General features: G+C 38.8%; 1 protein-coding gene across 5 annotated transcripts; it reads right to left on the bottom strand.

Annotated features, from left to right (window-relative positions):
• Nucleotides 1-316: 316 nt before the first annotated feature.
• On the bottom strand, nucleotides 317-27807 carry MORF4L1 (mortality factor 4 like 1). 5 transcript variants are annotated; one of them, XM_067305823.1, is made up of 14 exons: nucleotides 27690-27807; nucleotides 22765-22811; nucleotides 19256-19323; nucleotides 17433-17498; nucleotides 16938-17024; nucleotides 16089-16169; nucleotides 13339-13401; nucleotides 7798-7823; nucleotides 7111-7199; nucleotides 6709-6810; nucleotides 4934-5022; nucleotides 3466-3638; nucleotides 3039-3123; nucleotides 317-1044 (listed from the first exon to the last, which is right to left on the bottom strand). In XM_067305823.1, the coding sequence occupies exons 1-14, from the start codon at nucleotides 27727-27729 to the stop codon at nucleotides 960-962; spliced, it is 1101 nt and encodes a 366-aa protein (XP_067161924.1). In that variant the 5' UTR covers nucleotides 27730-27807; the 3' UTR covers nucleotides 317-959. The 5 variants fall into 5 exon arrangements, with proteins under 5 accessions (XP_067161924.1, XP_067161925.1, XP_067161927.1 ...); XM_067305824.1 differs by having other exon boundaries at nucleotides 17433-17459; XM_067305826.1 differs by lacking the exon at nucleotides 13339-13401.
• Between the last annotated feature and the right edge of the window lie 66 nt (nucleotides 27808-27873).

Below are 27873 nucleotides of genomic sequence, written 5' to 3'. Positions count from 1 at the left end.
AAACTGCAGTCAGTTACAGATAACTCTACGGTCTTGCTAGACTAAGAACGCTTCAACAATGCAGTAGAGTTAATTATCAGTACTTACAAACTATGTAATTATGTACTGGTCCCAGAGACAAAAAAATCCATTTTGCCCACTGAAATCAGGTGTATGGGCTTTAACTAATGGCCCTTAATAGTAAAAAGAAACACAGCATCTCCAGGTTAATACTGCAGAACTTTATACAAAACTTAATACACTCATAAATCATACTTGATAAGACACTGTCATAAAATAGTGTGACTGAGATAAATACAAAGCATGTCAAACAACATTTGAAATTAAAAAAGTTTATTTGAAGATTTGAAAAACAACTGTGAAAGACCAACATTTCCAGGACACTAAGATATGATAATGTATTTTCCTACTATTAGACTATAAAAAAAGTCACAGTCCTTCAACTACCTAAATAAAAGCATACATACATTTATCGACCAAGCATTTTACTTCCAACACCAAGAAAGTAAATGGGTTTGAAAGTCAGACTAATTAATATCATCAACACTATGTGATCACAACCCCCAAGAGTCTGAGGGTCTAGGTTTGTTATAACTAAGCAATAAAGCAGATTAGGTAGGCAAGTCTTAATGTCAAACCAGACCCACAAGTACTGGAGAGTTCATACAATGAAATATCATAACTGCATTTTTTTCTACATTCCATTGAGGCAAAAACACAGTAGCAAGCCAGAAACACTGAAGAGCTCCCATCAGACTCCAAGCTTCCATTTCAGAGCAAGAAAGTCTTCAGAACTTACAAATGCCAGTTCCATTTTAAACACACAACTTTATTCACTTTATGTTTACATAGTCTGTGCAATAGAGACATGTGCAATAGGAGGGTGAAGAACAAGATGTAGAAGTGGAGAGTATTATTACAAGGATCCAAGTATCACTTCATTATAAAGCAGCATAGTATTATACTGCTTTCCGATGATACTCAGGAGGTGCTACTTCGTAGTCACTGGCGCTAAACAATGCGGAAGCATTCTTTGCTAAATACCTATGAAAGAGATATTAAAAAAAGATTAAAACACCTTTTTGTCAGAAGTCTCTTGTTTAACATCCCATGACTGAATTAGTAAGTGTTTACTGAGATCATAAAACATGATTTCAAGAGTACAAATCTAACATCTATTAGAAAGTCAGCTATCCAAAGCAATTAAAGATCTGACCACTCATGCTTAAGTCAATTCCAAACACACTTTTGTCAAGCAAATCTGCCTCCAAGCGAGCACAAGAAGGTTAAGATTAACATAATAAGGGTGAAACAACTTACATTTCAGGTTCAGCCAGTTGCTGTACCAAGAATCAATCTACTACTGATACTACTCAGAAAGGGGCAGGAGAAACAGGACATCATGCAGTTCCATTTGAACAAATGTGGAGCTTAAATTGCTAAATGAATGATAACTAGAGGAATATCAGCGATGACCAAACTAAGGGTGGTAGCCAGAAGCTGAGCATCATATGTCATTACTGCTCACTGAACGGACTCAGGGATTTCTGGTCAGTGCACTGGCTTCATGTTTCATGCTTCACAGCTTAAAGCTTGTTAGCACTTGCATTTACTTCAGCAGTTATCCAAAACCCTATGTTAACTCAAGAAACTTCACGATTATTCCAAAACAAGTTTGCCCTGGAAATCAGGCTTATCCATTTCCATCACCTTCTTGGATTAGCTGAGGGTTTTCTTTTAACTTCGAATAGCTGATCCAGTCACACAGCAATAAGATTTAATCTTTATTAGCAAAAACAGCTTAACCCCTTTGTTACTCCAGTTATTTACAAATCAATACTCCCAAATACTACGAATTGACCACTACAGTCTTGCATGAAAGGACATAGAACATTTCTTCTTTCCACGACAATCACAAATGGAAGCTTAGAGTTTTAGTACAAGATGACCACGAGCAGCTGTCAGCAGAGCAAAAGCAAAGAGCGGCGCACCGATGCTGGGAGCTGGCACACAGCCGAACAGTTTCAGAGCACCCATCTGTTCCCACCTACCCATATTATTATTTTTTTTAATCCCAGAAGCATAATGCTAAGCTCCTCCAGGGCTGTAGGGGTACATGAAAGGTACCAAAATCATTCAAAGCAGCTGTGAATAAGTATTTCTCTAAGGATAATTACCAGCTTTTCTGTTTTTACCAAAGTTAATCCCAACTCATATCAGCTGCAAAGTGTAATATTACTTTAAGTAATCAGACTGAACTTCTGCTTAATGGGAAGGGGTAGCCACCATATGTATATTGTACATATACCTGGCACAGGTATATAAGGAGCACAGGTATGACACCTCAGTAGATACTGAAATCTATTCTGTTCCATTTTAGAATCTCCCATTCAGGAAACATTTAAAGATGAACTAAGCAGCAAGTGACCCCATAGTGCCTTAGAGCAGTCATGAGATTATATTTCATTACCTATCTGAAATCAAATGCCAGATTTTTGGTTTTTAAATGTGAAACACTTTTAAAAATAAAGTCTTAAATTACTATTTAGGATGAAATTTTCATCCTAAACTTGTAATAAAGTGTCTAGAGCAACACAACAGCATAGGGCAGAGAACCAAAGCTACCAGTGAGTCTGCCCCAGAAATAATAGCAGGATGCTTTATCACTCTAACAGTTGGTTAATTATTTAGTAACTGTTGTGTTATAATTGTCATCTGTTTTTAATAACCACTACAAGTGAATGCTTCAACATTTATTTTGAAACAAGAAGCAGACATTGACAGTTTAAGCACACAGACTAATAGGTATGTAAATACACACACAGGCCTAACTGGCAATAACCTCAGTATACTGGAGAGAAGTTAAAACAATCTTGTTCATATGTTACTCTACATCAGAGTTTGATCAAACTTTACTGTAAGCTTCAGCGAAGCTACCACTCACAGGCATAACACGCATCAGTGAACACAGGCCACACATCACTTTTAAATCTTTCAGCAAGCAGAAGATGTTTGGTAAGCAGGGCTATTGTACTTACTTTAAGAAGTCATGTAAGTAGTTTAACAGCAAAGCCAGACTCTTCTCATCAAGAGGAGTGTAAGCAAGCATAGCTCCAATTCGTACTTAAAAAAAAAAAAAGTACTTGTTATAGTTAAAAACAACAGCTTTAACAAGCATTTTAATAAGGTCTAAACCTTATGCTAGGGTATACAAAAAGCCTAGGAATCTATTCCAATACATAGCCTGTCTACTTTAGGTAACCTTGTATTGAAAGTCCATTTCTATTCTAAAATGATGAATTACTCTGACCATTTTAGACATACGGGGTAAGGAAAGAATGAAATCACTGTTTTCAAAGTTACTTTTCAAATTTCTGCAGTTCAGACATACTGAGAAACTACAGGAAAAGCAAGCATTTAAGTACCTTTGACTGTTCCCCTTCAGTTTGTAGATGTCATACTCACCAAATAATCTCAGTAGATGTGGGGCACCATAAACTTGAGACATAGGAGCATCTGGGTGATCTGCTAAAATTTCAGCATATTGGGGCCTCTCAAATTTGTACAGTAGTTGAGTGCCCAGCATTACATTGAAGTATTCTTTAATTCCAGCCACAACTTCATTAACAGCATACTCCCTGGTAAACAGAGGAAATGCTTCAGTCTTGTTCTAATGACTGGACATACACAAGATTAGAGCTGGTTTGTTCAGTCCCTCAAAACCATGAGGATCTCAGGACTTTTCAAAGAAAGTTGATTGGAAGCCTTAAAACATACAGCTGTAGGGAAGGATGCATTTCAAGACTTCCCTTTAAAATGAACTGTTCTGAACTCAGTGAGAACTTACTCAAACCAAAAGAAGCCTTGCTTTTACTCCTCTTTTCACTTAGAGAAATTAGCTTAACTCGTAGAGCAGTCTATTCAAAGCAGCGGTGAATAAGTATTTCTCTAAGGATAATTACCAGCTCTTCTGTTTTTACCAAAGTTAATCCCAACTCACATCAGTTAAAAAGTGCAGTATTACTTTAAGTAATCAGACTGAACTTCTGCTTAATGGGAAGGGGTAGCCACCAGGTATTTCAGAAAACTGCCCCTTTCTAACCATGTCTCAAGTCCATCTGCTGCAGGCCTCCAACTTCACAACTAACTGAAGAATAACCGTATAGGAGTTAATGTTCTGTATAAGCAGTCACACTGCACACCTGAGAAGTACAACCCTTGCTCTACCCTGCAACCAAGTTTAGAAGATAGACATTAGGGCAATTACATAAAAGACAAGTCAATAATATGCTTCCACTTGAATGGAAGAAAATAACTTCACATTTCTAGTTCCTGCCTCTTTAAAATGGGAAAGCTTCACTTAAGAATAAAAGTGTCTTGTTTGTTGTCAAGGCTTGACCCTTGGGGTAATTACAAGAATCTTGGAAGCTATCACCTCAAAACAGTTAGCTTTGCCCCCTTTGATTCTTCCTATGTAAGGTACTAGGTAAAGTCATCTTCTACCTCTCTCTTCCCCACCACTCTACATAGCTGCATGAGAAAGTCTACCTATACCATAACACTTTTGCCCAACTGCTGGTTGCTTTCTCGATAGTTTGCTCAGCTTACACCTAGCACTGAATTCATTCACCCAACGTAGTAAACCTGAGCTAGAACGAAGTGGATGAAGAAGTTCACTTTGCTTCTGTCAGTTTCCTTTACGGCAAAGGCTTGAGGGAAAAAAAAAAGAAGTGATATATTCCTGAGAGCAAAACTGCATTTACAAATCATCTCCTCAAAGACTTGTGAGCTCCTTAACCACCTCAGTCTTCAGCATTAAGCTGGACATAGAGTTGGGATCTATTTAACAAATAAACTCACTAAGTTTTCTGTGAAGCACAAGTCAAACAATAATAGAAAAAAAAATTTAAGGTTTGAAATGACTACCACTTACTTGTTATCGGTGTTTCCTCGTGATTTCTTGTAGTTTGCATAATCCTCTAAAATGGAGTCAACATTCTTCTTGGCAGGAAGATAAAAGAGCTATGAAAGAAGCAAAGTTGAACAAATACCAATTGTCTAGTTTATGCAGACATTTCTATCTGCATGTTACCTTTAATCTGACATGCATAAGGACATTTCTAGAATAGAATTAAGATGTTAAGTGTTATTAAACTGTCTTAAGTATTATATAACTGTCTTATTTGTGGCATACCGAAAAACCGTAACAGCACCTACATTCTCATTTCCATTTAAGGTTTGTGCTACTCAACAGCAACGTGATGACAAACCATCAGTCGCCCCAACAGTCAAAGGTATGCAGCAACACACGCACACGCAGTACAGCCCTGTCTACACTAGGCCGCACACACTGGTACATAAGCAGTGACAGAAGTTTTGCCTATTCTTTTGTCTGCCTGCTCTGCTTCTTATGTCCACAGTTCAGCACCTGCTAATACCACCATGGTGTGGGAAATAAGCCTGACAGACACCTGTTGGGGATTTCAGTGCCTACACACAGTCTAAAGAGTGTCACGGTTATATTAGAGCCTCCAGAATTGAAGACATAATATTCCCAGCCATGATTCACCAAGGATCAGCTTCTGTCTTTAATACCATACACAAAACATCTGTATCCACAGACACCAGTAAAGTCATATGCTGCAAGGCTGAGCGCTGCAGTGAACCCACATACTTGTTTTACATTTGAGTCATGGCCCCAGTTCACTGACCAGCTTCCTTGTACAGACTGTAAAGGCTCTTGAGGACATTCAGAAAACAATCAAGTCCCTAGAACCGGAGCGAGTGTGACACACATTAGCGCTTAATCACCTTTACTGCAAATGCAAGTCTAAGATTCGTTTTCATCAAGAAGTCAGCCCTATCCACGTAGGACTTGAAAACAAGAAGTTTTGCTTCTTTGGGACTGAGAATAAAGGCAGACCTCGGAGTAGCAATCAGAGCATGCAATTGCAGCCTACCAAGCAATTTTCAAAATTGCTATTACTCTGTATGCCTCTTGCTAATTTTAGTAACTGGTTTCACACATGGAACAAGTCAAGATTCTTTAACAAGTTTTAAGGCCATGAGAATGTATTTTACTTTAAACCTTTTTTATTTTAATTTAGGTAAAACTAACATATCATTCAATTTGTATTGATCCAACCTGGCAGAAGAATCAAAAATCACTGCCCTAAGACAGTTGTCTGCCAGAGGTGTAGTACAACTTTAGATACTTTATATCGCACTCACTGCTAAGTTTTTAACAAAGTTTCAGGACAGGAAGGAGCTGAGGTAAATGTGCATCACATGGGATGTTCCCATGGACCACTATTCTCTACCAACCAAGTAAACTGTTCAAAGCATAACAACAGACCAAACATGCTTAGGGCAACACCATGCTTAAAGGTCATACAAGTTCAGAGTTAACTGATGTTTTAACTTATGCCTTATTAGACTAAATGAGATGCAAGAATCTCTTCCACAAGTTTACATGCAACTCTGCTGAGCTAGTCCTGCTCACAAGTGATCTCTGGTAAAAATCCAGCTGGAACCAGATCTCAGTCAAGCAAGCCACCAGGATTACTTGACTGTGTCAACTCTACAAGATATTTTGCTACATTGCACTTAAAGAGGATATGAAACTCCAGTTTTACTGTCCTTGCCTATATAAGGCTAGATTGCCTTTGTTTAAAAAGCAAACAAAAAAAAGCCAAAAACAAAAGTTACCTGCTTTTGCCTGGTGATCAAGTCCCAGTCATCTACAAGCCATGGTTTCAGCTCTTCTGGAATTTTCACCTTTACTTCAACCCTGTTCATAAATGTTTCTTCCTGAAAAAAGTGAAATCAGACTGATTACTTTCAGATAATTGCCCAAGCAAAGAGTCACCCATATGCCTTGTTTCCACAACTGAAATACACCACTGAACTGAGTACAGTAATTCCTGCAGGCTCCACAAGGAACAGGGATATATAGCTTAGACTTTCCAAGGCCATTTGGGAACCTTAGTTTTGCAAAGTTGTAACATTTCACACTGCTGGCTATAGGACAATATTGGTGTTTATATTTCTGTACATAGCAACCTTCCTGTTTTCTGTCAAAAGTCCTGTAAGAAAGTCAGAAATACATACACTTTCAACTGTTGGATCTACTCGAGCCCTCTTCTTCCTAGGAGGCTGGGGAGTCTCACTGGTACTGCTCCCTTCTCCAATTCCAGGAGCTGTACAAAAAGCAGACATTATACTGCGTAAGAAATCTGGTAAGCCAGTAAGAAGTATCAGTAAAAAGAAAAAGAAAATTTTAGAAGTAAGATTCAGGTTTCTCTCAGGTATTTTTTTTTGTTTGTTTGTTTTTAAATAAGTGTTATTACCTGTCTTCGGGAAGTCTCACACATTTGTGACAGTTTAAGTGGATATATTTACACTTATCTGAAGACTCTTTTGCACTAAGAACCTGTAATGCATTACACATTCTTTGGAAGAATTTTTGGAAGCAGCAGCTCAGTCTTGTAATAATGTCACATCTCCATCTCAATAAGAAAATATAAGCTTGACTAATAAAATTATTTGAACAGATTTATGGAGATACCACTTTGCTTTCAATTTGCAAGAGGTTTAAATCTTCAGACTGCAACAAATAATTTGCATACAAACCAGCAAAGTATTTATTCCCCCTGAGCAAGAGGAAGAGACACCTGAAGACTAAAAGGAACATAAGGTGACAGCAAACTTAGCTGAGGCAGATTTAAGATCTTGCCCCAACTAAGAATCCTTCACTAAAGATATCCACTTTTTTATATCAAATAAAGACATACTTACTTTTCTGTTTGTTCTTTTTTGTTTTCCTGCAAGAAGAACACAAATTATTGCAAAAAATAAAGATAGCAATACTTAGAAAACTGAAAGTAGAGAGTCAGAGTTGTCCAGTAAGTTCATAACAATGATCAAATATTGAGCAGCCTATGGAATATTTAGACAAACACAAATGAAAGGAGAAGCACCAGAGATGATCTGTCAGCACAGCTATGACACTTCAAGATTTTCCATGTAATAGGGTAATATTCATTGGTTTGGGGGATTCAGTAAACTTATGATGCATAATTAAACCTACAGAAACCCAAAAGATGACAGGTCAGAAACACATTAGTATTTAATAACAGTACTGACTGACATTTATGTAAGTAATGTCTGCAGATACTTTTCATACTTTTCAAGTGCTCTTGGAAAACTACACTAGATTTGTAGGTGGTTTTTTTCAGTATTTCAAGGATTGCTTAAAAGGCAGAATACAGCACAGGAAAAGAGAAACACAGGGGAATTATCAGGTAAGTCTCAGACAACCAAAATAACTTGCAGTCAAACACTGGAAAACATACAGTTTTATGACTACAGGAGCAGAGGATGATTTAAATACCACTGTAAGAATTAGATGCATGAAGTTGCATGGGCTGTCTATGATTGCACTGGGAATGTTAAGGGGAGATCACAGTTGCACCTAATTCCCACTTATTAGGAACAACACTATTCAGTACTGTTCCAAATGTTTCTAGTGTTTCTCTTCCAAATGGTTTTCTCTAAACACTTAATGTTTCTAGTTTACATACTTCCTCAGACTGCTCTAAATTCACTATCCTTAACCCTTATTTTTATTCCAAATGAAGAGCTATTCCAAGACACTGACTTCTAAAAATTTCCAGAGACACCTAAAACACAATGCATGCTATGTAAAAATATTCACATAAGTCAAGAGTATCAAAGACAAAATAAAACTCTAACAGATGTTTTTGTTAGGTTATCTGAACTTTATATATTTACTAACCAATATTAATTCTAGTTTTCTGAAAATAAGAGTACTATTAGTCATGTTCTTATTTGCTCACTATGAACAGGAGTCCAGTTAAACCTCTCAAAAAAATTTCAGTGTCATATTCTTTACAGAGATAAAGCATATGTTTCCAGATTGCATGGATAAGACTTTTTACCAGTACAAAATTATTCCTTTGGAAATTCACCACTATATCAGATGACATTTGTATTCAGCCTTTGAACTGGGTTTAGCTGAGTCAGGAGGTAGGCACAGTTTCTAGAAAGGTCTGAGGATAGGAAGAGTAAGGCATTCTTTTAAGCTTCAAGTCACAAACAAGCATTAGGCTTAAATGGAACCATAAGCAAAATAAAGCAGTGGATCATCTCTCTCCAGGAAGAGGCAACAGTTGTCAAGTTAAGTCATTGATAATGGGCTTCTGCATTGAAGAGTGTTTTCTTCCAAACCTAGAGTAAACAAGTGGGAACTGGGAGTTCTTTTCAGGATTAAAATCACAAGATAAAAATAACATTAGAGCATTAGTCTAGGAGTAGAGTCCTAGAAAACTGGAATAGACAGACAATACAAAGTACTTCAAGAATTACTGCAATTAAGACAGTAAAACACATCTCTGATACTGAAGTGCAAAGTATAGCATAATCCATTCTAGGCAGTTGCTTGTGCTCTCCCACCTCATTCCTTATATTTCAAGTGATATGCCTCTGCTTCAAGTCAAAGCAGCCACCTGTTTGCAAAGTTTGAAAGATAAATTTGAGTTAGGGAACAGAGAAAGAGCTCAGGTTAGAGATAAAACAGCATTAGGCAAATTTTTAAGTGTAGCCTGCACAGCAGACAGTCTGGAACACTACTATTTACTAGGTTAAAGCAGCTGTGCAAGATGAAATGCTGCTGTTGTGTACAGTAACTTAAGCATGCAATGTATTTGATCTATCCGTGAGAAAGGTGCAGCATGTGTGTGACCGAGGTTGCAGAGAGCACTACTTGACAGAAGTTGGAGCCTGAAATGAGCAGCACACCTTAGATAACTACCTCCCATTAGTCAGACTCATTTTGAGACATACACCTGAGAAACACCACATGTGCCTCACAATGACAGTAAATTCCGCTTGGATGAAGGGAACATAAGTCTTCAACTGACACAAATGGGTAAAACTTATCGAGGAGAGGTTAAAACATCCTCTTGTGCCATTTCATGCCTACATCAGGAACAAGCAGCCCTAGAACATGGTCACAGCGGTACAAAACTTTCAGTCCTCCCTTTATACAAGACAGTACAACCCAGCTGCCCTCCTCATCTACTTGTTTCACTACTGACTGGTGCTTTTCACTGGGAACTGACAAACAATGGAACTAAACAGAAGGAAGAGCGTGGAAGTTTCAAGGAAGCTTCTGTGCAAGAGTTTTTATTAAGACTGAATTGAGAGCTGAAAGGTACTAAAGGTCCCACAGCTCAGCGTTAAAGGATGCATCCCACTGTGGTCAGACACTGCCTCCTCCTTGAAGAGGAGCAGCGATCAACAGAATTCTGGTAAGAAGTTAAACCAGCATTCATTGCAGGGTTTTGCTTCAGCAGAACAAGAACAAGCAGCTAGACCAAGAACATACAAGTATTAGGGGTCAAACTGTGAGACCAAATTAGAAAGCCAAAAAACAAATAAAGATATCAACATAATAAGCTTCTGAAATTCTGTAGAAAGAAGATAATCAATAGGAAATGAACACAAGATTATAGCTTATAGAATAGCTCACTACAATGAAATGCTATGCATCAAAGGCAACAGATCCAGAGGGAAACTAAGGAAGCAGTCCATGCCACAGGAATATAATACTGGGCTTCCATACCCAATATCCAAACCAGTATTGTGTTTGGGACTAAATGGTAAATGAGGGTAAAGAGGATACCACAGCAAAAGACATATTGAAAGATTATGCTCAGCCTTTCCATACACATCCATCAGAAGAAAGATAATCAAGTAACTGTCAAAAAATCTTACACTATGTGGGGGTGGGATGGAAATACTACCTCAGGAAGACAGCATTTTTTGCTTAAGAGAATTACTATCAATTCTTCTTAAAGTTCTAAACCAGAGGGTCTTATGAGACATGTCTAAAGAACTGTCGGTAGAAAATAAAAATTGCTTAAGTAAACTAGACACAGACGACATCAAAAGAAAAGCCAAGACTTTGGAAGGCTTACTTATTCCACAACAGTTGGGAGTCCCTGACATGGAGATAAAAAATGTTGTAGACAGTGAGTATTTGACTTACCCAAAATCCAAGCATCTTTTAAAGGAACTTAGAAGTCAATCAGAACCTCCCTACAATACAACTGGTTAAGATATAAGTAGCAGAGAATGAAGGTGGGCTACCACTTGCATCTCAAGAATATACTGAACTCAAATGCCTAAGGGCCAGAAAAAGGAGATTAGTGAGATGCCAGTTTACAGATAATATAACAGGACAGTCATACCTAAGGTGTATGGAATCATAAAATCTGCCCTAACACCAGGTGACTAGATAAAAAAAGCAAATGAAAAACATGTGAAAAAAACATAAGCTAAAAGAGCCTTAAATCAGCCATTACTGCTCAAACAGCTTAGTCACTAAGTCAGCTGTGAGAGAAGAAAGCATTCCTATCAAAATACAATTAAGACATTCAACATTATTAGCAAAAGGATAAAGACAAAAGAAAGTCAGGATTATACAGATGTAGGTCTCTCATGCACAGCCAGGCCACCTGACCTTAGAAGACAGGCAATAAAATCAGAAGAGGTAAAAAGAACAAGAATGGTTAGTAGTGTAGTAGTGGCTTCTATACCAGGAGCAACCAAGAGACAAGGGCTCTTTCTCAAGCTAACAACCAGGCAGCAAGAAGAAGGAAATGTGGTAGAGGTTTCGTTAGAGATAAAAAGTGAATCTGAAAGACTAATCACTGTTTCTCAAAATATAAGAAATAGAGAAAAGAAATAAAAAAAAGCAACAGACATTAAAAAGACTGGAGAAGTCATCCTCTTCCCTTCTCTCCTCAACAGACTACTGAATTCAGATTAGGAACTCACTGCCACAGAACACTGTGGTTGCCAGGAGTTCAAAAGGTTCAGAAGTTACTAGACAAAATAACACAACACAGACCTATTAAACCCACCACATGGATGGAGCCTGCAGCTCCAACATCCCTTAACTGCAGACTGCTAGAAGCAGAAAGGTTATATTGGGAGAACAGCATTCTAGACTTGCCTCATTTGACTGTCATCTCTAAGCACGTGTTACTGGTCACCATCAGACAGCAAAACAGGTCAGGAAGACCTCTGGCTTGAGGCATTCCAGAGTTCTTATGGTTCAAGACAACTGGCATGCAGGCAGTGTTCATATGCTGCTCAACATTTAGAGGACTAAGTAGCTTGTGTGAGAGCTACTAGCCATGTCAAAGATAGCAGAAGATGCCACAGGAGACATGCGGCAGGAACACAGGCTTTTGAGTAGTATGTTCAGATTAAGAACAAGCCTGTTAGAAGAAAGGACTGTAACTTCTATGTTTAAGTTGACAGTTCTTTTGAAAACATCTCTGATGAGATTTTTCTTTTTTTAATGATATATTTGCAAACAACATAACACAAACATTCTCAAATTCATTATTCAGTACCATATCTTCACTTGGTAATAGTCTAGGTTGCCCTTCTTATTTTCCAAGCGCTGGCTTGGTCTTATTATTCACTGATTTTTGAAAGTTAGTCATATTAGGCCTGCCAAAGATGGCATCAATTCTTAAAAGCCGGAATTCACTTGTGCTACAGAAAATTAAGTCTGGAAAAAACAGTATCTGCAGTGTTGTATTCAATTTTTGGAAAGCTGCTATAAACTTTTTCTATAATATATTTTTTAAATATTGTAAGATGAATAATTAATCTCAAATTAAAAGATATACAACTTTTGTTCCATGCATTTTTCTATTTGATTAAACATTGCTTATGAATAGTCTTAAAAGCATTTTAGACAAGTTGCTGCAGTTTACAGAAGCAGTATTTTGAATCTACTCAACCCAATGGTAAAAATACAGCACATTAAGGAATAAGATCAATCCTCACATTTGTAAAACCATCTATCATAGAAGCCTAGCTCTCAAAACTTACAGAACACAGTGCAGTTTATTACTGATTTCAGTAGAAACAGGACTCAACACTACAGTAAGCATGCAGACCAACTGTAATCTTCTAGAACTATCCAGTTTCCAGTTCTCCACTTCTTTTTAAACAGTGGATATGCTGAATGCATTTGACTACTCATATCATATACTTTCCCAATTGAAAACATATGCACTTCAGAGAGACTAAAAACTGCTAGTCCAGACTGGCTTTAAAAAAGGAAAAAAAAGAAAAAAGATATACTGCAGCACTTAGAGTTGTTACCTGAATTGCTACCAAAGCTTACATCATTACAACTGAAGACTTTAAGAGTCTCTAAAAGAAATCTACAAAAGCAAGGAGGTTTGGATTTCAGGATGAAAATCCTGGTTTGACAATCCATCCTTAACTCACCGCGTCGATATTGTAGGGGTCTCCAAACAGCAAACAGTATGCGCTCCATCTCGTCTGAAAAATCTAGGCACAATGGGGGTTGAGTTAAGGAAAGAATGTCAGACCTAGTGTTTAGCCTTTAAGAGAATCTATTTAAGGTTCAAAAATTTACCTTTTTAGCAACATATTATAGTCTTATTGAACATTCCTGGAGGATAAGTTGTGCTTACATTGTTATTTATCTTTCCATTACTGTTTGGCTGTCTGAGGAAAAAGTTTCAAAAAAAATAAGTTATCGTGTTTCCCTTTGTTCAATCCTCCAAGAATGCTACAAAAGGTAAATTTTGAGGCCTAAATAGGTTGACAATATTACCCTTTTAGAAGAGTTGCTTGACCAATTTCTCCCCCTCCCCACCAACCATACTTCATGTACTTTAAGTAGCAGTTGAGATTTATAACAAGAGAACAATCCAGAAGTCTTATTTATTTTAGAACTGCATTTTGAGATTTTTCAGAAGCAATCTTGCCTTTAGCTGTAAGCAGGATGTGAGAAGCAGTAGGTCAGTCAATAATATATCAGTCTCGCACAACCCTGCATCACTGCTAGGATAAGTCAAAGTATTTCCTCTCCCTCAGCCTCCCGATGAAGAAGAATAGGGAGACTTTGTTGGAGGAAGCACAGGTCTAATTTAGAAGGATGCATCAGATGCTAGTAATGGCTAGAGACTAGGAGCAAGATCAGTGCAACAAGCATACGGACCCTGTTATAGATGTCTTTCATAAAGCAAGACTACTATTCTAGCAACAGTATTATTTCTTTCTTCCCCTTTACTGCTCTAATAATCCATCATCAAGGAATTAATTTTTCCAATCAACATGAAACAGAAGTTTCAGAGAGTTAGTTTATTACCTGATCTGCTATGCTGGAAACAATCACCCATGCTTACAGTAGTGATGACAGCAAAAAGCAAAGCCATTCCCTTCCCCCAGTGGGTTTCAACCAGAGAGTAAAGACAGACCTGGTAACATGCTTTCAAGCTTTATAGTTAAAAACAGAGGTTTACAGTGAAGTCATTTCTGTTGTGTTGATCTACCTTGGATGCAACATTATTAGGCGTGGTTGAGGGGATTAAGCCAACTTTGAACTTCATTGCTTTTCTAGTGCAAGTTAACCTTTAGCATTCACTCAGCTGGAAGGAATAAGACTCATCCCGCTGCATTCAGTTTGAACTACCAAGATGACTAAAGTTAATAGTATTTGGAGCCTAGGCCTAAAGTTACTATTGGGATGTTCACTATAATGCAAATTATAGAGTCACTAAAATATTAGCATTTACAATTGAGTCACAAGTACCTGTGTCAAGGTTACACATGAAATTAATTCTACTCCCACTGACTAAAATGCAAGGAGAATCAGGCACAACAGCCCCTTAGGCAGCCCCATTAGTAATGATCATAACTTAGATATGTTTAAATTGGATTTTAATGACATTCATTAGGAACTGTCTAAGGAGGCTTTTTTCCCCCCCCCCCTCGAACAAACACAAAAGGATGACTAGATCCCTGTCAGAGGTCCTTTCTGAGCCATGACGTGGTTACACACCACAGCAAGCCAATGTGGTTAAGGCATCTCAGGATCTGTAGCAACAGACCATGCAGGAATACGCAGACAGCATTATGACCAGATCCGTCTCACTCCCCAGTCCAAAGACCAAGAGGCAATTTACAACCTAGGGCAGGCTTTGACCAAGTCCAAAGTGAAATCTGCATTCAGGTCACAGGATCTAGAGCAAAAAAGCAACTTTACCCACTGCCACTGCACTCTTCAAATCACTGATACATGTTTTGTAACAGAAGTTGCCCATAAATGAGACATGAATTCTGAGGCTGCAGCCAAATGCCTCTTCTTACGAAGTGGTATCAATTCAGCAGCTTCCTCATGAACACCAGAATTATAAGGGAAGTTAGGAGTTCAAAGCATCCAAAATATCACATTAGTAATGAACATCTTCATTATGAAGTAAATTAAGTATTTTCCCAAACAGAAAAGTTTCATGGCACATTGAGCAAAGCAGCAGAGCTATACTGATTGTATGAGAATCTAAACATAAGGCCAAACAAGCTATTCTGAAAAACAAAAGGATGGAATGAAGGAAATCTGACAGTTACTTTCTGAAAATACATTTTCTGATAGATGTCTGAGCTTGCTTCTGGTCTCTTAAGATGCAAAAACATTTTTAACAGCATATAGGTTTAGTTTAATTAGAAACAGCAAAATATCAAAGATTCTCTAAATGTACTTTTAACAGTTGTACAGTAGGAAGGCAAGGCATTTTAAAGACTTCCCCCCTCCACCCCCCCATCAGTGTTTGGGCAGTTTGGGATGATTCTAGCATTCTGTACAAAAACTGATTTCACCAAGATGCACAAATCTTATGAGGACTAAACACGTTTGAGTGTCAGTTCACTAATTCAAGAGGAATAGCATGCAAAGAAAAAGAACTGCAAGTGTTAAGTGCCTACTCAATACCCTGATTCAGTATTAACACTGTACAGTCTAAGAAGGCTGTTTTAATAAAATACTTCAACAAAAGCCTTTCAGGTATATATATTAAAAAAAACCCACAATTTCTGTATGGGGGTATGTCAGGGGTAATTAGTTTAGCCTGTGGAGCTATTATAAGAAAACTACCATTTACAGATCAAGAGTAAAATTGACAAGCAATGGTTTTTTGTTGTTGTTGGTTTTTTTTACATAAGAAGTTTCTTACACTTCAACATTTTTCTGCTGCAGACCAGATGTCTTCTTGCCTGGAGCAGCACCTCTCATCTTCCCCTCTGCATATTGTTCCCTTTAAAAAATAAATTTGGCAATAAGACTTTAATGAGAAGAGAAGTGTGTTTTCCTGAAAGGTAACAGATTACGCAGAACATTTAGAGAACTTTCAGTAAATGGTTTTAGGAAAACAGACAAGGAAGACAGCATTGGTCACAAGCAGGAACAAATTCAACTCAACACAGAAAAGATGTATGCTTCTTCATAAAATAAGAAGTTAGCAGTATAAACATTCACTTCTTCCCCCTCCCACCATCTTTGCTATTCTGAATCATCAGGAAGCAGCACACTAACTGCTTCAGAAAAACAGAACATATTCTAGATGAAAACATTTTTATCTCTTCTCCCACTCCCTCCAATAGCATTCATAGCGATCAAAGTATTTGTAGGCATCCTGAAGCTGTCTGAAAAGATTCTTATTACTTAACAGTATATTTTAAGCATACTGCATGAGGATCACTTACTTTAATCGCCTAATTTCCACATTAAAGAATGTACTTGTAATTAGTCAGGCTGTCTCCCCCAGTTTCATCAATCCACTCTTCTGCAAAACCTAAAGTCACTGCTTTAATAAAGCTACTTAGTTTCAACTGCCGGAGGGCAAAGATCAGAACATCTCTGTATGTCAAAGCATCTCAAGGAAAGAAGATTAGACTAGTATACCTCCTGAAGACTTTGGTTTTTTTTAAACTCACTAACTTTCCTTGATAATATAGTTATTGGATTGAAGCTCTACAGAAAAAAGATGACTTCACTAACAAGGACTTTTAACAAAAACACTTACTGATTGGCCTTTTGAAGTTCTTTCTGTTTCTGCAAATTGGTATCCACGTATTTGAGCACTCTGCTTTCTGGAACCCATTCATCCCAGCTGAAAAATCAAATAATCATTCAAAAACACTACATAATTGAATTCTACTCCCAACAGTCAATTAAAAGCTTCACAGAATTTGAGACTGAACTCTGCTTTTGTGACAAGTTATGGACTGACACAACTGAAAAAAGTAAATTATCAAATGCATTCCCCACTGACTGAAGCTGTAGCAGTTTTTCTAGGGAAGTATAACCCTCAGTCATTTCTGAAGAGTTTCCCAAACTTGAAGGATGGGTAATTTGGGGAGGAGGGGATTGTCTTAATTTAAAAGCATCTCAGGAAAAAAAAAAAAAGCTACACTTACTAAATTATGGGACATCTGTAGCCATAACTATATTATGAAGCGAGTTTCCTTTATCTATTCCAACATTTTATAGGTTAACAAATTCAGCAATAAGATCTTACTGTAAGAAGAAGAGCTCTGATTTCTGTCTGTGAAGGAAACCAAGATGGCATGAATATTTGAAGAATCTGAAGTGAACGATTTAAGAGAACAGGTGTTGGGGAAATTGCCATTATGAGTAAGAATTCCACTTTGTCAAAGAGTGGATAATCACTGAGCAATCTGACAAATTACTTCAAATAAATAAATTAAAAAAACACATTAAAAGTGGCCAAGTTATTCTAAAGCGTGCAAGCTAAAGCTCCATATATGAAGAGTTCCACGTCATTTTTATTTCATGGCAAGAACTGCCAGTCTTAGAACACCAACGTGGCAAGAACAATACTACTACAGGAGTACAAGGTCTTCAAGATTCTTAAGACAAGGCAAACTCAGTATCCAACCGTTAGAGAAAAACACACACCCAGCTGTACATGTTCTAAAGCTACAGTTTTAGCATAGTGCTTTGGTCAGATATCATAGCCACTTATCTTACTCCTGTAATACAGCTGTGGGACACCTTCAAAAAAAAGTACAACTGTGCTGCACACATTATAGTGAATGGTGAAGAAACTTTTTTTTTTGGTATCCTAACTGTTGATATTTGCAAAAAAAATTAAGAAGCGATTACCAAGTAATGTACAAGAGGACTGCAATTATAGAAACCAAAATTAAAGAGACATACAGTCCCAGCCATCCAGATCTTGGAGCAATGCCACTTTTAATGTAGTTAATTGGAAGCTTGAAGGAGGGGGGAAAAAAGAAAAAAAAACAAAAACAGTGCAAGCAAGAAAAGAAGCAGAGTCACAACATTGCTTATGGCACCCTCCACCACCAGAGATAAACAAGAAGATGAAGCATCAAATTTATGTTGCCTCATCAATATACAGCAGCCAGCTTAAGAATCAGTGACACTCCCTGTAACTTTTGGTGTTTAGGATAGGACACTTATCTGCCCATTTTGTGGGGAATATGTTTAAAAAAGAATTATTGGGTTTCAAAACATGAAGTTCAGCTTTTAGTCAAACCAGTGAGATCACGATATTGGTCCTCACTCAAGAGTCTGCAGCATTGGGATGAAACAAAATTCAGAAAAACGCTCTCTGAAAGAGACTTGGAGTCTGAAGAGCTAACGTTTTTAAATCGCTAAGGGAAAAAAAGTTTCCTAAATTCATAACCCAGTTACAGAATAAAACTCAAATAAGAAAAATCAACTATGCAAATGTAATAGTCCTATTATTTTTGCAGAAGGGAAAAAATATCTCTAGCTTTACCTTAGCATGAGAGGCAAGAACTGAAATACAGGCTAAACCTGCTCAGGTGAAGGACTAAAATAGATTGCCTCTCCCATTCTGAGAGCAGCCTCCACTAAAGCCTGCTACTCCATACCTTTATACCACTTTTGGTAGCAAAGTTTGACTATAAGAGTAAAGGACACCACTTCTCTGAGTAGCGGACAGTTTTGCTCCACTTCAGCAGGGATTGCCTCTCTTACCAACACCTAAGGAAATACTACATACTTCTGTAAGAAAGGAATTACAGTAACTATTTCCAAACCTGAACAAATAGAATTAGAAAGCTGCTATAAAGCATTCCAGTTAGTCGACTGACACCTTAAGCTAGTTGGTCTATACAACCAAAGCTCTGAAGGAAACAGTTAGTTGGGAAATGTTTACTCTGTTACTACAAATCATTGGCTTAAGTATAAAATCACTTAAATAAGTCAATATCAGAAATAATCTTCTAATGACACATATTTGGTAGTGCTAATCCATTAAGCTAGCATTCAAAACCGACAATCTGTAAAGAAAAATGAAGTATTGCCTTCATTTTATGTAATACTTACTTTTTATTCCAACCACTGTAATGGATAAAGTATTTCACTTGTTTGTCCTTTATGGCAACCTTTACACACTGGAACAAAGAAAAAAGCTCAGTCAGTATCAATGAGAACAAAGATTTCTGAACAATTTTTGGTTTTTGACCTTTCAGAGTCTAAACATGCAGATTTCCATGCAAGCCATTGAAATACCGGGCAGCAATCTCACAGCAGAAAGTTCTCTAACACCAGTTACTACCTATTTACAGGTTTGGAAGGGCTAGGCAAACAAAAGACTCAGCTATACAAAGGAATACCTTCATTCATAAGAAGGATCAAAAGCCCCTGAGGATGACCAGAAGAGTAAACAAGCAGTCACTTAACTACCCCAAAGTTAGCCAAAAGCCATTCACTAGAGAGCTTGTTCACATGCAGGCCCCTACCTCACAGACAGGTAGGCTGGCTGAAGTAGAGGAGTCTTCAAAAGTAAAATAATATGGATTTCTATAGCCACAGAGAGCGCATTATATTCAGTAGGAAAAGTTGCAGTAAGGGCTTTTTCTAGGTTAAGAATGTATATATGAGGAAAATAAAAAAGTTATTTCTGAGAAGACTGTCCTATGAAGACAGTAACTTCCTGATACAGAGATTAAGGCAAGACTGTTAAGCAGAAGGGAACACACACACACACTTGCTCCCACCAGTTCACAATACCAGTCAGATTCAGAAGTGTCCCTCCTAGAAACTTTTCAGTCTTATATTTTAGCATGGTCCACATGGCAGCCTACAAGACGCTGTCTCAACTTATGCGAGAGGAAGATGTTCAGACGCCTGAACAACAGCACATGCTATCCAGGTAACAACAGAACTTCTTCCTCCACCTGCAGACAGCCTAGCACATAAATGCTCATGCTGCTACATCTATATGATAAACATGACTAGAGACATGCCTCTTCCTGCAAGAACACAGCCCAGAACAGATATTACATAACCCTAACTAGTTTATCTTTGTGCCCGCCACACATCCCTGAACTTCTTAGCCATATGAAATTAAATCCACCACCTTGGTCTTGGATAAGGGATCTCACTCAAAGGCATCAAGTCTTGTTCTGGAGACATTGAGAAAGAGAAGCCACTCTTGGCTACCATTTGACAACATTCTCCAATTTATTACTTCCACTGTTAGACATGTGAAGAACCATCCTCTCCGACTTCAGTTTCTAATCCCTGATTACTCTTAAGACTCATTGAAACCAAAAACAATTCACAGAAGTATTACTTGCTATTTTCTTGCCATGCTACTTGAGTCACCTCTAAGTATTTCCGAGATGCCAGAGTCTCTCTGTACAACATTTTCCTGAGACCAGGGAGCATTTTAGTGACTCCTTCCTGTACCCTCCCCACAACAACAACAAAAAAGACAACAACAACAAAAAATAAACAAAATACCCCACACCACTTAATTGTCAGAGTGTGTGTGTGTGGGGGGGGGGGGGGACAACACACATATTCCAGGGTTGATCTCACCAATGCCACACACGGAAATCAAACTTGGTCTCACCTAGACTTGCAACTAGGATCAAGGGCCTCTTAATCCTGTGGCTCATTTTGACTACCTAGTTCACTGTAATCCTGGAGTTATCCAGACCAACGAAAGAGACTATGCACTTAAGTCATCTCTACTTGTTTGGGGAACACAAACAGGTAGGAAGTTAAAGAAGATTAAAGTTTCTGTACCACAATACTTTCCTGCCTGAACGCATCTTTTCACCAGAGAGAGCATTAATGGATAATCAGATGAGCACTTCCAGTCATTTTAGAGCAGTTAAAAGAGATATCAGCCTTCAGCTGGAGGCCAGCAGTACCTTAAGTGAACCTGCTTTAACTTTGCATTGTACAGAGATGCACAAACAGTTATTGCATGTCAAGTAAGAAACAGCAATTTCTCATCTACTCTGACAGAAAGACAACTGCTTCTGTGATCATCTTGCTACGGCAAACTAAGGATATGATCATAAGGACTGAAATATGTTAGTTACATATCAAGAATTACAGAATAAGAACAGATCAAAGGAACAGCAATAAAGCCAAGGATATTATTATTACAACCTAGAGGGTAACTTTTTAAAATTAAAATCCAATGCCTCCTGCCACTTCAGAAGCCCAGAAGAGTCTGTTCTCTATATAAATAGCCAGCCAAAACCTCCCTTGCCACTCAGAAAATCCCTTCTGGCATCAAGCTTGCAGAGCCAGCTCTCACAACATTCAGCCCACCCTTGCATGATGGAGAGAAGGGGCACATCACAACACAGCATGGAAAAGCACATAGCTCTAGCAGCTCTTGGGCTGTTCTACTCAACCAGAGGTAGGATGCTGATATTCAAAGTTGGCTTTAACACACACACAAAAAAAACCCCTACTCTCCTCCCTATGCCAGCAACCAGACAGGCACTGGCAGAAGGTACCAATCCAAACATACATGTGCAGCTAACTTGCCCTCTAGTGCTAGAGGGAGAGAAAGAACAGGCTAGAATTATTAAAATGGAAATATGTTTTCGGACTACTCCCTTTCCTGTCAAATCTTAAGGAGATACAGACATGTCTTAGACAACTACAACAGAAACGCTCTGGACACTATTTGTAACATTGGAATGACTGCTTCCCGATGGCATAGGAAGAGACACCAAATATTTCTAGTTTTCTCTCTATTTCAACTCTCTGATATCGGCACATCACTTAATATTTACTAACACTACAAACTTAAAGAATTTAAGCATTGGTTTTCAAGATAGCTTAAAGTCGAGTGTGCCAAAAATTTCTGCAAGTCTTCTAATCCACATGGCTACAAGCAGCCTCTTTTTCAGTTTCAGCAGAAGTGGAAACAACCAGTGAAATTAGGAGCTATACTTTCAGAAAAATAGATGGCACTGTAGTGATATCTGGTTAAGGCCCGTAAGAAAAAAGCACATAATTGAAAGAGTGTAGCAACAGAGGTCTGCATGTAAAGCAGTAAGTAAACTTCTCCAAGTCACAAATACGTAATGCATTATTTCTCAGGTTAGAGCCAAAACTGGGAACACTACCTACTTTGTCAGTTTAATCCAGCATTATCTTCTATAGTTTTGTCCCATTTGAAGACCACTGATTTTACTCAGCCATCTACATATCTGAGAAAGCTCAAACTACAGTTAACGTAGTAGTTCATGCATTAGCACCAGCACCAAGTCTTATAGGCATGAACGCTTTCCAGTGTTCTGGGAACCCAGGTGTACTACAGATGTTCAACACAAGATCTGGCCTTTAGTAGTTTACCAGAATAGCTGTACAGTACCAATTTTTTTTTTTTTTTAAACTCTTCTATAGAAAACACAGAACTACAGGGTTTAAAAACATTTCAAAGCATGATCAGGTTTTCCTTCATTTCAACTTCAATCCTTAATCCCATCTAGGCAAGGCACAGCAAATAAACTAGTACAATTCTTTACTTTCTTGAGGAACAGTCAGTACCTTCTGCAGCAATAAGCAACCACACATACCTTTGCTTCATAAAGGAGAGGTCCATGAAAACAAAGCACTCGTTCACCTGAAAGAAAGTTACAGATAACCATCTCAGAACAATACCAATGTGTCATTTCTGAAAAAGCGCATGTTATCAAATACAACATTAGGAGATAGAAGATGAATAACTCCAGTGAAAGTATACAATCAATCCAACATCAACCTAGAAAGTAGTTCAAAGGCAAATATTGATTTCAGGAGCAGACTGGTGTTTCAGAAAGAAATTTACCGCAGTGCTAAAAAAAAACAACCAAAAAACCCAAAAAACACTGGTTATTTAGGCCATGAAGCAAATATCCCTAAGCAGTTCCCTAGCGAGCACTCACACAGGGACAGCTGCATGCAAACAATGTCCTAGCCTGCCCACAATGCCTATGTAGCCAGCATTCTGCAGAAGATAACTGACACCAAAATGTATATGCCTGCCCATACTTCTGGCCACTGCAAGTCAAGTTATAGACACCCTTGCATCCTGTTTCAAGGCTGGCACAGATAACTCCTTTGCAGCCTTGAATTTCAGATGCAGATACCGAAGCATACTGGCTGTGCACAAATGGACTATTTCAGCCTCAGTACTGAGGCAGTAAGCAGGTAAAAGAGGTCTCCAAAACATTGCACTTTGATTCAGAGCAGGAAATTAGTTCTCAGTAAGAGATGTCACATCTGTATCATAAACTTCTGACATAAATGAAAGCAATTATGTGATTAGCATTCCTTTTCCTGGAAGGAGTACAATACCTGGTGTTTCTAGTTCAATGAAGTCAGAAAAAAAAACAGAGACATTATTTCCCCAACCCCACCTCAGGGACAGAAAAGTGCCTGGTTTGTGCAATGGCACAGGAATTGTTCGCTTTGCAGTTTTCTTTTAAGTAGGAAGAGATCATTCTTCAGTCTGATTCTTTCCAGCAGCTAGAAGGTCTAATTGTGCAGTTATGCTGTGGGAAGTTGGACTTACTTAACACAGGATATCTGAGTACAGATGTTTCCTCCTTGAAAGCTGCTGTATCTCACATTTTCAGAGAGGCAAGCTGCATAATATATAACATACTCCAGGATGTAGCACACATCCAGTTTTCGCCACCATTTCCAGGACATACAGGGCAGAACAGTGGTGTCACAGTTACAAGTGCATGCTTACGCAGATACTTACTCCCCAAACAGGGGTGGGAAGGAGGCCCACAAGAAGCAGGCTATATCATCAGTTACAGAAGGCATCTAGGATTCTCTTTCTTGCGTGCAGCTCAGGAATGACTAAGGCAAGTCACAACCACTTCATAGGCCATCAGCCTAACACCCCAGTCTAGAAGTATCCTCTATTGTAAGTTTTAGTCTGCTCTCCAATACCCATTTCCACATATTCAAGTGAAAACACAACCAGCAGCATGCAGTATCCCTCAACCAAGTATCACTAACTCTGTTTCCTCTTGAAACCAGTACCATTCTGGCTTTATTTGCCTGTTTTTACTCTACATGCACATTATTCAATTTTAATGAAGTTCTTCACCATATAGGCTCTAAACAGTCAATCACTCTGCAAACAGCTGCAGAAATTGAGCATCTTCAATGGCTTTTTTGAGCAGTTGGGATAGGGAAGTTCTTGCATGCACTCCAAAATACAGTTCTGGAAAAGACAGTGACATTACACAGACAAGGAGACATTGACAAGCCATCTGATTTCGCTTGAGGCAGGTTAGGGAGCATTCTCACACAGCATTTCACCAACAAGACTAGGAGCTAGTGAGACGAGCAGATATGGCACTAGTTTCCTCAATCAGCAGAGCTACAACTGAAATCCAGCTAACACATCCAAACCTCAGATTAAAAATGCAACTGTAAATTAGTCATTCCACTCCTACACTGAGCAGAAGGAACAATTGACATTTTAAGATTTCATTAATATCTAATCCGTAGGATCGCATGCTCTCCATAAAATTGGAACAAATATTCACAGTAAGGCAAGTCCAAGAACATAATACCTGCCAAAACTTTGCCAAGAATATCTCTCAGCTTTTAAAACCATCATAGTAATAAATCTGTATTTCTACACATCTGCCTAGAAAGTTTCTCACAGAATAACTACTTAGATAACTTCAGTATTTTTACAAAGATGCTTTCAGATATTTTTATATAAATAAGTTGAGGCAAACAATCAGTTACATTATTATTATCACACTTCATATTGTTTGCTAATGCTACTGAATAACATGTCTATTTATTGTAATTATTATGCAAGGTCTTTCTATGTAAGACTTAAAAAAAAAAAGTGGTAATTTTGAAATTTATTTTTAAACATAGCATGAGTCTTGTTTTTACAGAAAGATTGCCATGAAGCCAGAAAAAAAACAAACTGGCTCTTCCTCGTTCTCCGCTTAAGACAGACACGTGCAAAGCTTCTTCCTCTCTGAATCTACAGACCATTTCTTTCCTACATACTCACAGCACTACAGTGAAACTCCCTGGGTATTCCATTAGCCCAAATACAGTAATTAGGATAAAACAGTTCTTCAGCTAAAATAGCTGATAGAAAATACCTGAACATGCTCTGTCAGCGCTCCTGAATGCCAAGCTACACCGAGCACTTCTGTTGCATGCTAATGCTGTCCCTAGGTGCCATGCTGGAATCTGGCCAGCTTGCACTGCTCAAACATAAATAAGGCTCTGGATGGGAAAAATCTTCTGGACTCATCACCCTGTCAAAGATTTCACATTAGGAAAAGCTTGTGGAAGTCAGAATTCAACTGCCTACGCCATCAATTGTTTCTCATGTAAAATATTTATGAAAATAAGAATTTTTTTACTCTTTATGCCAAGGACTTGATTCAACTACCAGTTAAGTCTTCCCACTGATTTCAAAGGGGTAGACTAGTTAGTTGGTGTATTAAGAACAGACCAGAAAACACAGAAATCTCATCAGCATCCTCAGAGAAAAAAAAACAAAAACAAAAGACCCTACCTGAAGCAACTCAAAAGTTTAATTTGACATCTGAGCAAAACCTCTTAATACATTTTATATTTGCTTTAAAAAAATAGTCAATAAGATGCAGAACACCTGAAGTACCTAAAATCCTTAATTCCTAGTTGTCCATATGCTAATATCATTCCTTCATGTTCACATGAAATGAACCAACTGTGAAGTATTTAAGTACCACCAGTCCTTCCAGTTTGTCATTTAGATTTTTCAGGCTCTCATAGCTTTTTACAATAAGTTCAGCCTCCTCCTCACCCATTGCTCTGTGAAAACACCAATACAAGCAACTTCTAAGTTTACTTACCACTATTAGTGGTATATTTATTGAAAGTTTACAGGTTTCCCCCCCCCCCATTTATCATGTTGTAAGGGGCCACAATAACAGCACTTAAGTTTTAAGCCCGCAGGAAACTGTTTATTCATGGGACTTCTCTCCCTTTTAATGTTACAGTTGAGACTAGAGACACATTTATATTTGAAAACAAAATTTAAGTCTATAAAATTTGACTTCTGAACTCAATTTAAGTTGCTTATATTCCTATAGTTATGAACATAATTTCTCTCTGAAATTCTACCTAAGTTTTAGTTTCTGCAGTTTACACAGTGTCACATTAATCAAATCATTATAATGTGAATCATGCATTAAAATCTTGAGTATTTCTGCAGGTTAATACTAATGACTACATCATGGGTACTAAAGCGTGGCATGGAACGCTGATGCACGATTGAACATGTTCTGAGATAATGTACAATTACTGTGTTGTTTGAGATACAGAAAATGGCCAGTTTCCAGTCATTCTTTTGCAAGCAGTTCTTTTAAAGATAAATCACAATCTTGAGGAATGTCCTGCTTAGAAGACAGAGTGAGGGATGGGCAGAGAAGGAAGTGGGAAATAAGTTTTCATGTACCATTACCCAGCGTTTCCATTACCTATATCAAAGATCATTATTTAAATCAAAATACAAGCAAAATCAAAGTCTCAGAAAGCCTAAGCCTAACCTTTATTCACCTAAAATATCCGGTGCTTTGGTATAAATATAAATTCCACCACAATTGGCAACTCTGTAGTCCAAATGCTGCCCCCATGACTCCTCCTACATGATGATTGCTGAGCTCCCTTGCAAAGAAGGGTAAATAATAAGCAGGTTTTAAAGTCAAGAAGTTAAAAACCCTGAAGGACCTAGAAGATTTCAGCAGTATTAATGCCAATAAATGTCCACACCCACAAGAAAACGAAGCATATTTAGAATAACGGAGAGGAAGGAAGTCCCAGATCTTACAGGTAGGAAAGATGAGAAATAGAGAGACAAAGACTAGAGGATTTGTTTTTTTTTTCCTTTCGTTCTCATATCGCACGGTCTGAGAAGCGAAAGGTAAAACCAAATGATCCTCTGTTCTGAAGGATATGAAAAACAGGAGCCCAAGCGTGGCCTAGCCGAAGGCCTTCGCGACAGCCCGCCTCAGAGCCACGAGCACTATAAAATGGAGCGCCCTGGAACCAGCCTCGGCTTTGCTACAAAGGAGGGACCGCAGGGAAGGGATCGCCTCCGGCCGGGGCTGCTCCGGGCCCTTCGGCGGCCTGTCCAGCGTCACCCCAGGGCGAGGCCGCGCTGCATCACAGGTGTCACCGACGCACCGGGGCCGCCCGGCACCCGGATCCCCTCGGACCGGAGCGACTCCCCGAAAACAGCGTTTCCCTTTTTCTAGCCGTTTCCTTTGTTGCTTTCCAGCCCTCCCACCAGGGAAACGGACTGCAGCGGAGGGATTAAACGCGGGGTCTTTTTTTTTTTTTTTTTTTTTTTAAGACGGGAGCTGCCCCCCCCCGCCATGCTGCTCCACAGCCGCCCCCCGCCCCTCTCCTCAGGCCTCGCCGCCCCCTCCCCCGCCTTCGCCCCCAGCCTCAGGCGCCCCCAGCCCCCCCCGCCCGCACTCACCCTCCTGGAATTTGGGCTTGGGGTCCTGCTTGGGCGCCATTTATAAGTGACTCTCCCTCCTCCCGCCCCCTCCCCGCGGGGGCCTCACCACCTCCGCCGCATTACGCGCGGCCGGCCCCAGCCCCTCCGCGCCGCGCATGCGCGCCGCCGCCGCCGCCGCCACCACCTCCCCCCCCACGGACAC

The sequence above is a fragment of the Apteryx mantelli genome, chromosome 15, assembly GCF_036417845.1.
Source record: "Apteryx mantelli isolate bAptMan1 chromosome 15, bAptMan1.hap1, whole genome shotgun sequence".
NCBI classification, from domain to species: domain Eukaryota; kingdom Metazoa; phylum Chordata; class Aves; order Apterygiformes; family Apterygidae; genus Apteryx; species Apteryx mantelli.
This window is presented reverse-complemented; position numbering and strand designations above follow the sequence as displayed.

Bases quoted from the DNA above. Each gene is read 5' to 3' on its own strand.
- MORF4L1 (XM_067305823.1), bottom strand. From the start codon at position 27,729: ATGGCGCCCAAGCAGGACCCCAAGCCCAAATTCCAGGAGG. The intron at 16,170-16,937 runs GTAAGTGTTTTT...TATTTTTTAAAG, and splicing joins GAACTTCAAAAGGCCAATCA to GGAACAATATGCAGAGGGGA. The intron at 3,124-3,465 runs GTGAGTATGACA...TTTTTTTTTAAG, and splicing joins ACATCTACTGAGATTATTTG to TACGAATTGGAGCTATGCTT.